At 40.6% G+C, this 17635-nt stretch overlaps 1 protein-coding gene across 1 annotated transcript in view; it reads right to left on the bottom strand.

Moving 5' to 3' along the window:
* Positions 1 to 17635, bottom strand: part of col14a1a (collagen, type XIV, alpha 1a) — a 125901-nt gene that overhangs the window by 46077 nt on the left and 62189 nt on the right. Inside the window, exons 24-31 of the mRNA XM_084556795.1 lie at positions 14679 to 14825; positions 13044 to 13118; positions 10746 to 10885; positions 7957 to 8080; positions 2510 to 2653; positions 2167 to 2331; positions 2017 to 2055; positions 1682 to 1820 (exon numbers count right to left, since the gene is read on the bottom strand). Of these exons, the coding sequence (XP_084412921.1) occupies positions 1682 to 1820; positions 2017 to 2055; positions 2167 to 2331; positions 2510 to 2653; positions 7957 to 8080; positions 10746 to 10885; positions 13044 to 13118; positions 14679 to 14825 (973 nt within the window). The remainder of the gene's footprint in view (positions 1 to 1681; positions 1821 to 2016; positions 2056 to 2166; positions 2332 to 2509; positions 2654 to 7956; positions 8081 to 10745; positions 10886 to 13043; positions 13119 to 14678; positions 14826 to 17635) is intronic.

Below are 17635 nucleotides of genomic sequence, written 5' to 3'. Positions count from 1 at the left end.
AATGATCAGATAATGTTTTTGCATTAAACGGGACTTGCAGGGATTAGTGGAATTATTGGAGTAATAATAATAGTATTATAAGTAGTAGTACTTATAGTAGTAATAAGATATTACTGCAGACATCTGTTTCTGCTCAGTGGTTCCAGCAAATTTCTTTTTCTTTTAAAAACACCATGATATGTCAAAACTTCATTTTATTTTGAAAGGAGACTAAAGTGAAACTTGCTTAACGGGCACCATTGTATATTTACATTACACTCACTCAACCAGATAAACTGTATGACATCTAAACTCGTATGAAAGCGCAGTCTTGATTTAACACTCTTAGTAACAGGATCATATTCCACTGTCTAAGATAACTACTTGTAGTTTTTAGCACAGAGATTGTTATTTGTGGAACATGTGAGTTATCAGTTATAATAGGCTCCAGATGTTGAACTCTTGTTTGCCAAAAGATAATAAAAACAACTATATAGGAAAATTTTTTGACATGTTAGCCCTCCTTTTGGTCCCCATGTGGTTTTCTATTAGCCAGACAGTCCAGTCATTTTCATTGGCACGACTGCTGTACAGTTCAAGGACCTGCTTGTACTGCTGGCTCATAATTCAAAGTCCTCTCGACTTTGTGTCCCACTGACCAATAACAATTACCACTCCCGATGTCCAGCAGAGGAAGGGAGAGCCACTTAGCAAACAAACACAGATGGATAAACAGAAATAAGTGTTTGAAATGCAAAAGCAAGAATGTGGAGTGTAAAAAAAAAAAAGAACAGAAATGATGTGTAGAAGAAGAGACAACTGATGGTCACTGGTACTATGCCTGCTACTACCTACTACAGTGACTCCAGTTACTAATTTCTTAAGAAGAATGAGTGCATTGCAGATATTTTTGATTATATTTATCATAATCATGTGTCTGTGTGTCGTGATGATTCCTGGGACTGAATCTGAATCTTTATTTGTGATTTGTTCTCGGTTGTCTCTTGCACATGAGATATCAGTGACACTTGGGCTGATAAAACTTTCCTCGATCGAACTCCCACCACCTCTGATTACTGATCTGTATTTGTGCTGTTTGCAAATCTGACGAAGAAAAATGGATAAATGAGAGAAGCTAAATTGTGTTTTCAGCTGGCACGGAGAACAGCACAAGTCACAGTGAAGAGTAGGAGCTGAGAGAATGGAGGTTTAATCAAACACAGCAATCTGTGGAAATCAAAGTATTTACCGCATGATGCCGGGAAGCGCAATTGTATTGTGAGAATTTCTAGAAATTGAGCTAGTAAATAAAAGTTTGTATGTACTGTTCTTTGCCTTTGGAAATTCTCCTTGTGGAGATGGATTTGTGCTTCTGCGTTGGATCTACAGCGCAGCTTAACGTGCACATAACTACACTTCGCTGACCGCAACAGCTGTGATTGTTCGGAAACGCACGTCCATGTCCACATCTCCCAGTCGCTGAACAATTTTCCCTACTGTCTGGCGGTTGTAGACACCATTTGGTAAAAGCAGCATGAGCTGTTCAGTCCTAGACACCATTGTCTGAGGGACATAAAGCAACACAGCACTGCCAACTATTATTCTTGAGGCGTAATTACAGAACGATAGTATAAATGTCTTGGGCCTCTCTTTGTAAGCTACGGCGTGGATCCAGCTTTAGTGTGGACACGTTGTTACTCACTTGGTGGGCTGTGACACCAGGGCGTCGCGGTGTAACCTGTAACAGGGGAAGCTGTTGAACGAACCCGGCTCCAGAGAAACTCCAGGTATGGTGCTGTACTCCTTCTCAACCAGGCCAAACTTCTCCATCATACGGAAACCTGCAGCAACATCATTATCATCATTGTTAAAAGCATCCCTCCCTGTGTAATCACTCCTATCATCATCATTACCAGTGGATCACCATTTGGACCATCATTATGTTAATGCTATCATTGTTATTTTCCTCCTATCCAGAGGTTTAGAATAGCGAACAGGCCTCTGTGAATCTTGTCTTGTATGTTGTTCCTGTCTCACCTGCCATTGTGTTACCGCTCATCAAAACGGACGGGCACGCTGGAAGATGAAAAAGATTCAGTTAGTTCATCCTTAATATTTCAAATCCACATTTTAAACATATATTCTTCTTTTAACTCTCGGCCTTAATCATGTGGTGCTGTTACTCACTGGCAGTGGCGGCCTCACAGACAAAGGTAATGAGCTGTTCTTCTATTTTCTTCACAGCATCCAAATCATCGACAAAAAAGACATGTCTGTCACTGGGTTTGCTGGCAATATTCACCAGCTCGCCGTAGTCCGCATCCGCAAAGCCGATAGCAAAGATGATATACCCTGGGGAAGAAAAGTTCAAGGAAGTCAAAGGAAATCAGTAAACAGTGGTGAAACAGTCTAATGACATAATATAACTTTAGATCCAGTTATGTTGTATTGTGATTTCTTGATTTTTCTTGCAGTATTTCAACAAATTACCATTTATTTCATTTCTATGTTTGGTAAAGAACATTCCTACCCTCCATCTGCATTTCCTTGGACACTTTGTTGACATCATCTTGGGAACGTCCATCCGTCAGAACAACCAGGACTTTAGGAACGCCTCTCCTTGCTCCGGCTTCTGGGGTGAAGATCGACTCCTTCACATGTTTGATAGCTCGACCTAATGGAGACAAAAATAAACCAAAACCACATTAATAAATACTCATAAAACAACAGTATGTTTCCCTGTGTTAGCTATTTATGCCACCTGTTAAGAATAACTGACAGAAACTTAAATTATGTAATAAATGTACAGTAAGTGATTTCTATGGAAATATGCAAATATGGTTGTTGATTTAACTCAGGATTTAGTGTCCATGTATATTTATTAAGACAAAATTAGCTCGCTTAGCTGGATCCTTATTGTTTCTTGGACTTTTTAAAGAATATTACACCAAGTTAATTACATATCTCGAAGCTGGATGTCAACAAATCCTTGGAAAACCAAACTTATTGGAAGCACGAACAGTATGTCCTCGCCAATATCATGGAGGTGAATACTTTGTGACCTTTACTGCAATTTTAATGTATTTGCTAATTAAATACATATATTCTTTCAGTGACCTTAATAAAATACATTATTGAGCCTATAATTATTACATGACGGTGAATGACCTAAGGGCTCCTGCGATCAGATTTAGGTTGAATGCCTATTAGCATTAAAAAAATGCCAGACATAGACAAGTTCCATGTATTTTAATGAGGCATAAACACAGAGATGAGACACACACGGAGATGTCACAGTCCAGTCTGCAGCACTTTCTCATAAAGTTCAAGTTACATGAACTTTTGACAGTGTGCAGTTGGGTTTCCTGTTAATGGACTTAATCCATTAATAAAATGTGTCTGGACGACTTTGAAAGGTCTCAAGACCCACCCCTAACAGAGGAACCAGGCTGGTTTAATGATGCCTTATGTACATCCTTGTGCCTCAAAACTGTCAGTTCATTAGCAATGTCTGTTGGGTATTAGTTTTGTGAAAATGTTTGATTGGATCTAATGACGATAATAAATGAATATGATCTTTATGTTTGTTGAATTACAATGTGGTTCAAATAACTAATTTCATTGTAGAACTTAACTGAAACTGGTGGTGTTTCCTTTTATTTATATGCCTTTTGTAGCACAGGTACAGAGTTAACCAGGCTAACTTTATTAATTATTAATCCACTAATTTGAAATTGACAGGTTGACAAGATAATTTACTCTCCTGTAAGCCTACACCATGAACTCTGAGCACATGAGTTTAAGGTTCACGTTTGTTTAAAATAACAGGAGAAACTGACATACTGTGTGTCCTGTATGCCTTTAACACCGTACACTCAACATGTGGATGCAAAGTGATACACACATCCGTCTGCTCATCACGCACACGTAGGTAATCCGTGTTTAATGCCGATATTCGCACATTATCGATGATAATTTGCATTAATTGTTCATATCGCTCAACTACTCTTCTCCACCTGACCTTTTCATAATTAATGGACAATGAGCGACATTAATCCCTCAAGTCCTTTTACACTTTCTCTTCTCACTCCTCTTGTGATTTCAAGAGTGTGCCTGGCATATTAAGAAGCGGGGATTTTTGTTTTAAAAACAATACCACCAGATGAAGCCGTCTGCGGCCCCTAAAAGTGACTGACCACTTGCTATACACATGAGAGTGAGAGTGTAAATCAATCTATCGTGGATGGTGTCTCCCAGTTTCAAACCAAACCAAAACTCTTGATGACTCTATCCTTTTTCTCTCTCTCTTTTTTTTTTTTTTAATCTGAGCTGTCAGCTATGACAAATGATAGAGTGCTTGGCCTGTAAAGTTTTGTGGTGTCAGATATCTGCCAGCGCTACATCTGTTTCAACACTGTCCTCTGATCATGATGGGCGACACTGGAATTACAGCGGCCAGCCAGGCGTGAAGTGACATAGCAGGGGACAGAGGGGCAAAGAGACGGGGAGGGGCTCGGTGGACGGTAGCGGTGGAGACGATGGGATGGGGAAACGAGGGGGGACTCAGATTGGGAAGAAGGAGAAGAAAGGTGAGGAGAATGATTGCAGAAGAAAACATGTCAATGCAGCTTGGGTTCAAAAGCCCATCACCAATCAGCGACCCATCACTTTGAGTGTGTGTGTGAAGTAGTCCATGTCAATTTGGATTTGTTCTGGGGTCTGGCAGTTTGTCAGCTTTGCCGATGTCGTCTAAGAAGGGAAACAATGTGAGAAAAAAGAGAAGCTGAAATTATCTCTCTCTTGCTTTCAGAATCCACAAGCTCGGTGCAAATGAATTTAATTTGGAAATGTTTTCTCTTGTGGCTGCAGGTGAAATCTCTATAAGTAGTCAGAGATTGTAATATTCCCTCCGAGAGAGAGCTATTACATCCTCTGATCTCCAAAAACTTACAGTATGTTCCCAAGAATGATTTTGAAAAAAGAAATCCGACTCATCAAATGCATTATTGAAAATATACAATGGATTTGAGTGGGTTTTATTGGCTTTTATAGTCAGTTAAACTCATTCATGAGCCATCCATACAGTACATTCATTTCTGAACTCATAAAAGACTCATAAACCTTGAAAATTGTGTGAGGGTTTCACACAGCTGCATTAGTGCAGCAGAAAAAAGGGGCCGCTGCTTAAGTAAAATTGCAGAGGCCAAGTCAGACCCTAACTAATATAATCGGTGAATTTATTACTGAGCTGCAGCTACAGATGAACAGCGGCAAGGATTTACATGCAGGGAGTCACCTCGACACACGTGCACATGCATAAGCGTACACATGGAAATTCAACGTATACTCGCAGGAGAATAGCGAAACACAATTCTTTAATCTGTATAGCCAAGCAGTGTTGAAGATAAGTATAATTACTCATGTAGAGCATGAAATGCAGTCTCAAAGCACACTCGTATAGAGTAGTCCATATAGGGATAAAGACTGTTTCTACATTAAATCAATCATTCACTAAGTCAGCGGCTCATTAATACTGTACCTCAGTGAATAAATGAATAGTAAAAAGTCAAATCTCAGTATATCAACTTAAACACCCTGGATCCTCATTGTGCTCTTCCTTCTCACTTGGATCAGACGGTAATGATGGTGGAACAGCACAAACTGTGCAGACTTAAAGAAGGCCGCATCATTTAAACAAACTGTTCATGAAATCGATACAGAGAAAAGGGCCTAAGACTAGAAGCTTGCTCACGAGAAGACAAATAAGGAGCTTTATCGTCTTCTTAAGGTACAACCTCCGCAGTGACACTGAGCAAGGAATTAAACCACTGTTGTGACAGCTCTGCCACCGCCTGAATGAGACTGTGAGGTCAGTGGGAAGCTCTCAGACGTGACACGAAGCAGGCTCCTCACTGAACAAAGCAGGTTTAAACTGAATCTGTGAATCATTAGAAGATGAATAAACAGAATCTGCACTCAAAAAATACCTGTTTGGAAAAAGACACAGTAGAAAACTGTATTTTTAAATTAATTTGCATGATCCAAGAGTTATAACTGAGAAGATATAAAGCAAGAGGGTAACTTACAGTAAATGTAAACATGCGATTTAAAAGCTGCAGGGTTTCTTGTTGGCTAGCAGTTTTATCCACGGATATAAGTGCCAGAGGCTAAAAGTTTAAGAAGCAGAATGCTGCAGTCTTTTATTTGAAGGCTTTGGCGGATTTGGACACAGTCAGGGGCCCTGATGGTGCCTCTGAGTAGAACTTGCGGTTTAAAGAATGAAGAGGAGAATAGTTTGGGTTTGGAGTCTGAAAAAGATGTTGCAAACCTCAGCTTCAGAAGCCAAAGAAACTACTGGCTGATCTGTCAATGGACTGGAAATGTCAGTAAGGGGGTTTGGGCACAGTCACTAGCACAATGCTAAAACTTTAGGCCTTTTATATGTTTAAATTCTTATGCATCACGCAATACCATCAGGGAGATTACTGCAGAATGCAGAATGACTACGACGCTGCTACAGAAGGTCTGGTCGTCACACAGCCCTGATCTCAGCCTCATAGAGTCAGTCTCAAACTCGGCGACCTTTGGGTCCTATGGGTCAGGTCCAAACGTTTCCCAGCAGAACATTGCATTATCACAAGATGGTCAATGTTATTTACTTCTCCGGTCAGTGGTTTTAATGTTGTGGCTGATCGCTGTATTGTCTATTGTTTTATTTAATAATAGTGTAAAAAAGAAGACATGAATTAAAAGTTGAATCTAAAATATGCCGTGTGGGTTTTTGCGGTGGAAATAACAGCAGCTTGAAGAACAGACACTGGGGTTGCGCTGCTGAAGAAGATTAATTCTGCGCTGGGGATAGTGTGTGTGCACGTATGTGTGTGTGTGTTTGTGTGTGTGTGTGTGTGTGTGTGTGGGTGAGAGACAAAGCGAGGTGGAGAGAGGGAGACAGAGAAAGTGTGAGTCTGAGAGCATTAGCCTAACCTTGCGAGAGCTGGCTGCCTCCTACCTCCCTTTGTGTGGGGAAAATGAAATTTCATGATATTTATTTTACTCCGCCGTGGACCACATGCACACATAAACATGCTGCCCTGTCAGCTAAAACACCACCTGCTCTCACCTGTTCCCCTGTAAAACAGTACAGGAGGTAAAAGGGAAAAGAGAAAACTGGATAGGAAGAAGGACACAAGAGGAAACTCAGAGCTGAAGAATAAGTGTAAGACATTAAAAAAGAAGAAACAGAAAACAGTACGAAAGTGAAGGAGGAGAGGAAGGTAGTGGGTTCGAAGGACACAATGATAAATGTAGAGGTATAGCTCAAAGACACAACTACTCTGAGCTGACACTGAGCCATATCACAGACTTTAGGAGAGTTGAAGTGCTCTGAACAACCAGCATTTCCTACAATAAACGTACTAAAGTAATGAGTGACTGCTAAGCATCCCGACTCTGAACTGAATCATTTTCTCTCCGCAGTGTGTGCGAAGGTATCAACATGTGTCGTAAAGCAGATGAGATGTGGCATAATGCAAATTTCACAACAGGTTCAATTATCAAGATTAATTCTTGTAGATACAGGTTAAAGGTTCATATCACAGCAACAGCACAACAAGGTTCATAGCCGTTTCTGCAACTTTTTAGTGTATCGCACAATCTCCCTTAAGTAGTGCCGTTTACCCAGTTGTCATGGAGCTGTTCCCATTTTGGATTCTAAGCAACAATTCAGCTACTAATGGACCATATGGTGAAACTGTTTTACTTTTGGAAACAACTTCACCAGTCTTTTAAGCGCTGAAAGTGGTAGATCTAACTACAAATTTTCCCCTTGACAAATGTGCAACGGATAAAAAGCCGTGGAAAAGCTACATGTTAAAGTTCCTTGGTTCGTCCGCACGCTGAGACTGAGCAGTGACACGTGACACATGAATTCACCTCTGATGATTTTTTGCAATAATCCTGCTAAGACGCCGCTCTAACCTGTCTTGGTGTTTCCTCCTTTGTATCGGATCCTCTGAATCGCTTCCAGCAGCGCTTCCTTGTTGCTATGGGAACTCAGCTGGAATTCAGTCCGAGCGTCGTCGCTGAATTGAGCAATGGCCACCTGGAGAGAGACCGAGGCAGCGAACTAAGTTCAAGGCACATGTCAAATAAAATCACATTAAGGTAAACTTCCAGTTTCTCTGAGCTATTTCAGCTTTTCCAACTTGGCTCAAAGGGACAGTCTACACAAAGAATCGAATTCTGTCATCATCTGTTCGCTCTCATATCAATCACAATACGACAGTAAAGGACTTCTCCACTGGTGTGTGCAGCTTGCTCCAAAACAAAAGCAGCCAATTTACCCCAAACAGGTTATGTGGTATTACCTGAGAGTCATGAACCAAATAACTGTGCTCTGGGTCTAACAATCTGCTACTCGCCTCATTACCACCTGGAATTTCTGCATTCACTCTGAACAGCAGTAACAAACAGAGGTTGCATTTGTTCACTGAAGGAAATACTGTAATTATTCAAACTGGTTGTGATTAAACTCACTCACAAAGCGAATACAGGACAGATGTGTTCAACTGTACATGAACGCAAGAAGCCTGGATGTGACACTTTCTTTGTGTCTTTGTTTTTTCATGTTTAATAGGTGAAAGCAGTAACGGCTTCATATTTTATCTCCAGATCATTAATAAATAAAAGTTTATTATGGCAAAATATAAGGCACATTATGGCCTTATATTAAACAAGTTGAGTCAAAAATTCTTTGAAAGAAAATAAAACCTTTCTCCCTCTCTCTTTATATATATATATATACATACATACATGTGTGTATCCAAACTCCAAATCAGAGTCGTAATCAATCTAATTGCTTCACTCTAATGGTGCTATTGTTGGCTCGGGTCGGCGTACAGTTTCCGCCAACTCTCTCTTTACTGTGCAGCCAACTTTCTCACATTACAGCCAGTGTTTTGCTGTTGGTAGCCTACTGCCAGGAGGTTATGGGGCACAGGGAGGATAGCAAACTGCTTAGCAGCAGACATTACACAGATGAAACAAAAGGGTTTAGCAAGCACCTCTACAGTGTGACAAATGAACCAGCGGAGGTCTGCTGACATAGTGGGAGCCATGCAGGATAGAAGCACAAATAAATTAGTTTGCAGTGACAACACAGGGAGCAAGTGCCCCAAGTGAGAGCCTTGCATTACTATTGATGAACCTGATAAATGAGAAATGGTCTGAGGCTGTGGAGACGGTAATATTCACAGTACTTTGTGATCCAAAGTACTGCTCATGGTGGAATCAAGTTGATACTGTGTTAGACGCTGTTTGAACCTTCTTGATGTTTATTCCCTGCTTATAACGCATCGAGACGCAACTTATTAAAACCACCATTCCTGCCAGAAAAGTAATGCCGTCTGGCACAAAACCCAGAGGCAGCAAATGAGCAGAGTTAATCGAATGCTGCTCTGACACAAAAGTCCTGCCAGGAAGTAAAGATTGACTCACTAGGGGTTTGAAATTTCCTTCTCACTTTGCTAAACTTTTCTATAGATATAAAGCTGGGGTTGTACTGATTTCTCCGGGGACTGCAGGAGAGAATTGGATGAAATTCTGCACCAAAGAATCCTTCCTGTTCCAGTTAATGCCAACATCAGCACGTTCCCCAAATCCAAAAAAGCGAGGACTTGTTGAGTTTCTTGAAGACGTTTGTAGCAGGTAGGTATCTGGTTGTTAACGCACCCCGGTCATGCGAGTTTCTGATGGGCAACACTGAATGTTCTTATTTAAACCCCAACTGCACACCAGTCAAAAGTCAGAATTTAATAAAACTATCAATGAGCAGCCAAAAGTCTTTAAGAAACTTATTTTTTTTGGATAAACCATGACCTGGACGACTGAAAACCTTCACAATGAGACAAAAGCTCATTGATCAAAACAACCTGAGACCTGAGAAGAAGGAAGAAAGCAGATAGGAACTTAAATCACTCAATCATTTGCTCCTCAGCGTCCTGTCTCTGTCATTACTCTGAATGGAAGTCTGTTCTCTTAGCAGATTTTAAATGAAGGAAATGAATATTGTTATTATTTTCACATGGGTTGCAGTTCATAAAATATGGGCATGGGGTAGATGGAGGGGAGGTACTGGAAGGGTAACGATTTGTTGGACATATGTGAATTTGACTGTATGTTTCCCACTGCTTGACTGGGAAGACGTACATAAACCCTGCACATTCAGCAGGGGTTTGTAATCACACACACAACGTTCTCACTTATGTGATTGAGCTCCTTACCCACAGATTACACTGAAATTTGTAATTTAGTTATTTCATCATTATTATTATGGTTTTCAGCGTGGCTAATGTTGGCTACATCCCCAGCATCTGCTTTACATTAAAATTCCCATGAGCGTGCTTTTTTCACGAGAAAAATGCTAAAACAAAGAGAATAAATTACAAAGAGAGGGAACAAAAATGAGAAAGCCTTAGGCACGTCAGTATTTCTTCTGGTTAAATTATGGTACTGTATGAACGGTAATTTTCACCAGATACAGACGTTTAGACTAGACACTTGAACCACCAGCAGTCATAAATGTACATACCAGCACTCCGGGGAGACTCAGAGTAACATTATTCAGAGTGAGGTGGTGAAGACTGCGTGACCTTTTAAATTAGAAATCTTAACTTTTGTAATGACGGATTAGGACCCAAAGAGGCAAGAGCAGCTGGAGGTCAGCTCACTCTGAGGTAAAGTGACATCAGTGTGGTCACGTGACTGACCTGGGTGCCATCTGGTCCGATCAGATCCAACGATCCCATGGTGCTATAGAGAAAACGCGTGATCTTCATGAAGTTGTCGTCTCCGATGGACCAGGAGCCGTCGACCAGGAACACCAGGTCGGCCTTGGCCTCCTTACATACTATACAGACAGAGAAGATTCATAGATTTAGTCAGCACATTATTATTTTTTTTTTTGTCTCTGCATTTAAAGAAGTAATTTCACACAGAATGAATGTCAGTAGAGGACAAAGCATGTGCAGAATGTTAACTGGCTGCCTAATATATTCAAACTCTGAGTAAATATGCAAAGTATGAAGCACCGCAAATATACATCTGCTGGAAAAGGGTAAATATGCAAAGACTGGGTCTTCAGAGCAATCTGCACTCGGGGGAGTTCATAAGATTAAAGGTACGAGTCACACAGTTTCAAACTCAGACTTCTCCGAACACAAAAATGTTCGCCATCCAGTGTGTTTGTGGATTATTTTCTCCTTCTGTAAGCTGCTCATTCATATTCCTGGGTCCTACAGTGACTTTTTCTATCGGCTTGTATTCTTCTCGGGTTTCTCGATGACTCCCAGCAGCCTTATGATTTCTGTAGTAAAGTTGTTTTGTGGTTTTAGCGAGTGTTCAAGCTCCACGTCTTAGGCCAAATTTCGAATCATGTTTATGGCCATGTCAACTTCCATAAAAAGTTGTAATTCTAAATGTAACAAAATACGGGAAAATAAAGAGGAGTCGACAGGACGGGAGAAGAAACAGCTGCGTGGTTGTTATTTTTCATGCTTTCATCTTTCTTGAACAATCACCACTTTCTCTAATTTCCTCTCCATCTCTTTATACTACAGGTCTTTTTCTCACTTGTTTGTCACTACTACTGAGTCTTCCCCATTTGTCTTCCTTGCTGTTAAGCTCTCTGTCTGCAGTCCTATCCGTGCCTGTTTGCTTATTCTAGCCGTGACTTTCTTTTGTTCTCTTCCTCTTGTTGCTTGAGCTGTCTGTCTTTGTCCTACTTACAGAAAAACACACACCTTGATTTCTATTTCTTCTATCTTTGCCGTTCCGTCCCGAGTAAAGGTTGCCTGTCATTACAGATGGAGGCATCGGCCTGACAAAGGTCAGAAACTTAGACAGAAATGCTTACAGACGGACTCAGCGGGTGTGTCGGTTCACGTCTGTGGACCTCATGCTGCAGGGCGACCTTTTACCTGAGCCCATCAGACAGGAACAGAGCAGGATGATCGTCTGGGCAAGAGGTGGAGGGTCGGACTGCGAACTTAAAACTCTTTGCTCCTTAGCGTTCAAGGCTTGTCAAGTGATTTGGAAAATATTTTGCCCGTCCTATCTCAGGAGCCTTTTACTGCTGGAGTTTGAACTAGCTTATTACCTCGAGACTACCCTTCACTGTACTCAAGGAAAAAATTGCAGAAAAAGTTTGGATGTCCTGTTTTTTTTCATTTGTGATTTAATAAACAACATACACATGCAACAAAACTTATATCCGGCTACATAAAGAGTCATGGGAGTGATCAGTTAGCTCTGTTGAGAAAGCAACAGGCAGCTATACGTTTTCAATGCCAGCTGACTATATGAAGCGACAAACTGATGTCTGACACTTGACGCTACATGATGGGATGCTACGTACGGAAATGGAGCTGGCTTCAGTGACATACTTCATTAAAAGTGAACAGTTTTACACTCAGAATAAGTCCAGAGCAGTATAGCTTCCAGCTGATTGAACTTACACATCCCTGCAATGTGTAAGTCTGATTTTAGTTGCCCCCATTATTACTGCACATCTGACAGCAAGTATCTGACATTACAGTGCATAACAATTAGTGAGTGCAATCTTTTCATAATAGCCTACACATGCTTGTCCAGCGAACACCACTGCGTCACAGTTTGACTGTTTATTTTATATCAATGTGAGCTGTAGGAGTGTGATAACTGCCTTTTATGAATATACAGTGAAGATAAACAGGATGGGGCCAGGCAAAATAAAAAATAATAATTTCAATCATAATTCCATTTCAGTGTGCTGCCTCACTGGTCATGATGAACAAAGCTGCTATTATCACCTCAAAAACACTTCAAATATATGTTGCTGTAAGTCGCAGGTAATTGCCATTTATAACACACGCGACAGCTAGTGCATACCGGCCGCGATGGTTTACAAGGCTTCCGCCGTGTCTTTTTATGATTTCAATTAAAACTGCACTTCAAAAACTAATAAACCACGGTGTAAAGGGAATAGAGTTCACAGTGCTGGTGTGTTTATGATCGGGTTCTTTTCTCACCTTCTTTAGCTGGTGGGATGGTGGGAGGGGGCTCTGTGGTGGGTGGTTCAGTGGGAGGCTGAGTGGGCGCCGGCACTAGAGGCACAAGCAGACACGCACAAAGAAAAGAGGGAGGCAAGACAAATTCATCGATCAGGATGGCAGTGACAAGTGGCCCAAACGTAAGGTCACAAATACACGCACTGGTGCATGGGGGACACAAACACACGGTGAATAAGCTGATATATTGAGAAACAGCAATAGCCGGTTTCTATTAAGCTCCTAATTCTATTTCTTCCTCTAGAAACTGAGGGCTGGACATTTCCAGTGGAATCTGTACTGAAACCAATAGGTACATACATAAGCAATCTAGTCCAATACTGTCTAGCTTTCTTTCCATAACTGAATTATTATCTTTCTACGTTCATTCTATACGTTCCACTTTCCAACATACTCTATAAGTAGGGGGCAGCACAACTACCGTTTTCAAATGTCTGTCCAGAAGCTGTTCTCAAAAGTCAAAGACAACCTCAGGTCAAAAGGTGACTCAGTGCCGGTGTGTGTAAAGTTCTGGCAAAAAGCAAATAAATCATCCTGAAAAAAAATAATTAGATAAATAAAACAAAGAAGGGACTCATAAAAGGGTTTCATGAAAGTAGATGAAATTATCTCAACCAAATGTTTTCTTTAGCTGCCACACAGTAATGTTGTGGTGGCATGAGATAATTAAGTGCTTGATCCCATCATGAACTTTGCTGTGGGGTTTGGTGTGGGACTGAGGTAGATGTCGATGGAAAGTAAGGTTCACGAGAGCTTCATGTAATTTGCTCTTGCTCTAAAAATATGCTCTTTTAAAAAAAAAGGTATGACAATAATAAAAAATATTTACTAAGAAATAAAAAAAATGGTTAAGGGTTAAGATTTCTGGTTGATGCCGCTTTCTTTTACCGCACTACATTTGAGATTTCTACATATGTCTTGCGCTAAAACCCTGATTCCCACTGGCTACAAGGGAAATCCTGGCTACATGTTTGAATAATTATTATGTAAACCATGATATAATAGTAATAGGTTTTCCCCCAGATACTTTTAAACATGTCTTCACTTGCCTGTGGATCGACTACTACTGCTGAAAGCAAACTGTTGAGCTCACTGTTGAATTTAATCCCCAGCTGTCTGCTACATTTGTTGAGAAATGTGTGCGAGAGTGTGTTTGTGTCCATCTATAACCCCGGTAGTGAGGTCCATCCTCCCTCAGTCCTCCCCGGAGCTGTGCAGTTCACCTCAGCTCATCAGCTGACCAATGAACTGCAACAGCAGCATCTATCTTCTCTATGAGAGGGACTGACCAGAATGGAAAAAAAGCTAGAGGTGGAAGATAAGGTTGTGGAAGTGAGACAGATGTGTGGCAGAAGGTGGCTACACGGGGGACAGATGGAAAAAGAGACATTAAAGGAGAGTGGAAGGATTAATTGGGCAAAATGGAAGAGATGATTGAGTAAAGGAAGAAAGGATTGAGTGGAAGACAAATGAGTGTAGAAAAACATGAATAAAAGGGTTGACCAAGTTTGAAAAATGCAATTTGAAACTCTAATTTAGGAGTTTTGAGTCTAAAAGTGTGCAGCAATTTGCAATTTATAAAACCATCCAACGTACGTGTCATGTCAGTGATGGAAACAGAAGGTCCCTCTGTTTCCTGGATTTGCGTGTAAATGCTGATCTGGTATTGGCTGCTGGGAGTGAGGTCATAGAAGCACTGTCTGGAAGCTCCGCCTCCCAGGGTCACTTCCTGCCTCTGACCATCTGCAGGTAAATAGCAAAATGAACAAACGAAAATTAATGAAATTCAGACCAAGAGTCGTAAAATGCTCCAAGCCCAAGTCCTCAGTGCCAAAACGTGTTCAGATCATCTGAAAAATTGTTTTAGTGTACGTAACATGCAAACATTATCAATAACAGCAACAGAAATATCCACAGTAGAAGATAACAGAAGATTAGGTTTAATTGTTTTAGTTTAATCCCTGACTCTGAATTTGTGAAGCTTCGTGTTTCATTGATTTCATCTTGCCCAAAGTTTCACAACTAAATTGATTATAACACATCAAACTAGTTCAGTCTCCAGTAGTTTTATTGCTAATGAATGTAACATGAAAGCACTTGAACAAAACAATAATAAAAAATCCTCTGAAGCATGTGCAGCCCTATGCTCGTTCATTGCAACAAAGAGTAACGGAAAAAAAATTAACTGTAAAAAAACATCTTTATTTCTACAGAAGAATGAAATGAATCACATTATTGATTTCTTTCATCTCGTCTTGACAATTTTCTGTGGACTGCAGAGTACGACTCTTTCACAATTTGGCTGAGGAGGGACAGAATCACAGAAAGAGATAGAGAGAAAGAAAAAAGGACTGAGACTTTATGTTTGTATCCCAAAAAAGGACAAACTGGAAACGGGAATCTCACGTATACACTATACATGCACTCTGATGGCTGCCATTTGTCAGTTTCATTAATCCAGTTCTATTTCCTAGCACGTCTCTCATCTTGGAGAGTGACAAATTAGCTCGTCCTCCGCACGGGAAGCAGCTGAAGATAATAAAGTTTAGGAAAACATCCGTCGCCAAGACTCCACACTTCTCCATTTGAGAAGGTGTTTAAGCAGACGGTCGGCTCTGTGTGGATTAAAGAAAATCTCTAAACTCAGGTTTGAACATCCAGCCACTGCTCAGACAGGAGGGAGCGACAAAGATAAACAGACAAGTACGTGAGGAAGATGGAAGTGAGAACTATTCGTCCTTCATTCTGCACTCTGCAAGCCTCCTTCAAGTAAAAGCCATGCCTCGAATCTTTACGTTCATCAGCTAACCCTCTAGCCTCCAAGTAATTTAAATCGGCTCTAACATTCCACCGGCTTCTTTATATATAGGTCTGCTGCATTCAATTTTGATGCTGTCATTGGTCTAATACTCTGCACTCTCACTGTGATGCTAAATGCCTCCTATAGACAGTGAGATTTCAGAAATCATTACTGCAAGCCACTCTGTTCGACAGGGATCTAATAAACCTGGGTGCAACATCAGATCTGATGCATGTAGACTGTAAGATAATATACACTGAGCTATGATGGAAGTCAAAAGACATATACAAACTTAAAACATCACAAGAGCATGTCATCCATCGGTGCTACTACAGTGGTGAGACTATTGTGGCTTAAGCTATATTCGGACAACATGGGGTGCCAAATTTGCAAACAATACTTGTGATGACGATGCATAGGAATTTGATTAGCATGCAATTTCATGCTGCATTCCCATTGTTTGATTTGTAGATGCATGTCATAGCAGCAGTCACATTGCGAGATGGTCACAGTTTAACAAGGTCAGCACAACAGACATTTTTGAACTTCTCTCACGGTGCCACTTACTGTAGGACTGCCATTTTGGAGCCAGAACCAAAGATATGACCACAACTCCTTCATGCTATACTTTGTCTGCGACAGCCAAAAATCACTCCGTGTACACCAAGGCTATGTGGCACAGAGTCACTAACTGTTTACAAATCTTCACTCCGTAGCATCAATGGAATAAATGGAAGGATATTTTTACAGTTAAGCCCATTTTTCTTAAATGTTTGACTCTAGTGACCCAAGATTAAAGTAGTGAACACGTTTAACGTTTCCATCAGAGGTAAATATTGCATATTTTCCTTAACATCGAGAGCTTCAAGAGATAATAATGCTTCCTTCGATGCCTTAAATGGGTCAGACAGGAGGACTACAATTCATCTCTTTTACTGATAGACGGCCTACAGGTGCTTTAACAATACTTTGAGCCACTTTTGAGGACAAATAAAAATGATGACGAAATGAAATGAGTTTCGCAAAGGTCCGCAGCACTTAATGCACATATTCCTCAAGTTTTGATTAAAACTAACTTATGTGACAACCTTGAGTTGAGGAATATGTGCATTAAGTGCTGTGGACCTTTGCGAAACTCATTTCATTTCATCATCAGTTTTGGTTAAAACTTAAATACAGGGTTTTTGCTATTTTCTTTCTTTACCTTTGCATGTTTTGCTTTGTTCATTAATTGTGTGATCTATGCATTAAACAGACTCCAAAGGTTATACTATGTGTCTTAATTCATTTTATTTTATTTCTGTTAATGCGGTTTCCTCCCACTCCCTTTATTGGGCATGGACATGAGGATTTATGAATATCCTTTAAAATGTAAACTGCAGTCGTGTGGGAATGACAGAATTATGTAACACTCGTATCCTCAGAGGCTCATATCAACCTGAACCCAGACGACTGCGAAAGGTGCACGTAACCGATACAACCGTAGTCATAACACATATATATGAGTGTGTCAGAGTCCTGAGTTGACTGGTCATTCCTGTTAATAATAAACAGAAGAGACATTTTCACGAGCACAGAGTGTAAATCCATAAGAAAACCTGTTTCAGTCTGACCTCACCAAATATCACAACCCCAGGGAAGCTTTTGATTTAAAGACTGAACTGTATTCCAGTCACGTAAGCTGCAATTTCTTGTTTCTCATCACACGGAACGGTGAAACATGTTAGGAGACTGAAGGTGCACGCTGAAATGT

The sequence above is a fragment of the Chelon labrosus genome (genome assembly GCF_963514085.1).
Source record: "Chelon labrosus genome assembly, chromosome: 12".
Lineage (NCBI taxonomy): Eukaryota > Metazoa > Chordata > Actinopteri > Mugiliformes > Mugilidae > Chelon > Chelon labrosus.
Note: the sequence above shows the minus strand (reverse complement) of the source record. Positions and strands in the feature narration are given on the sequence as shown.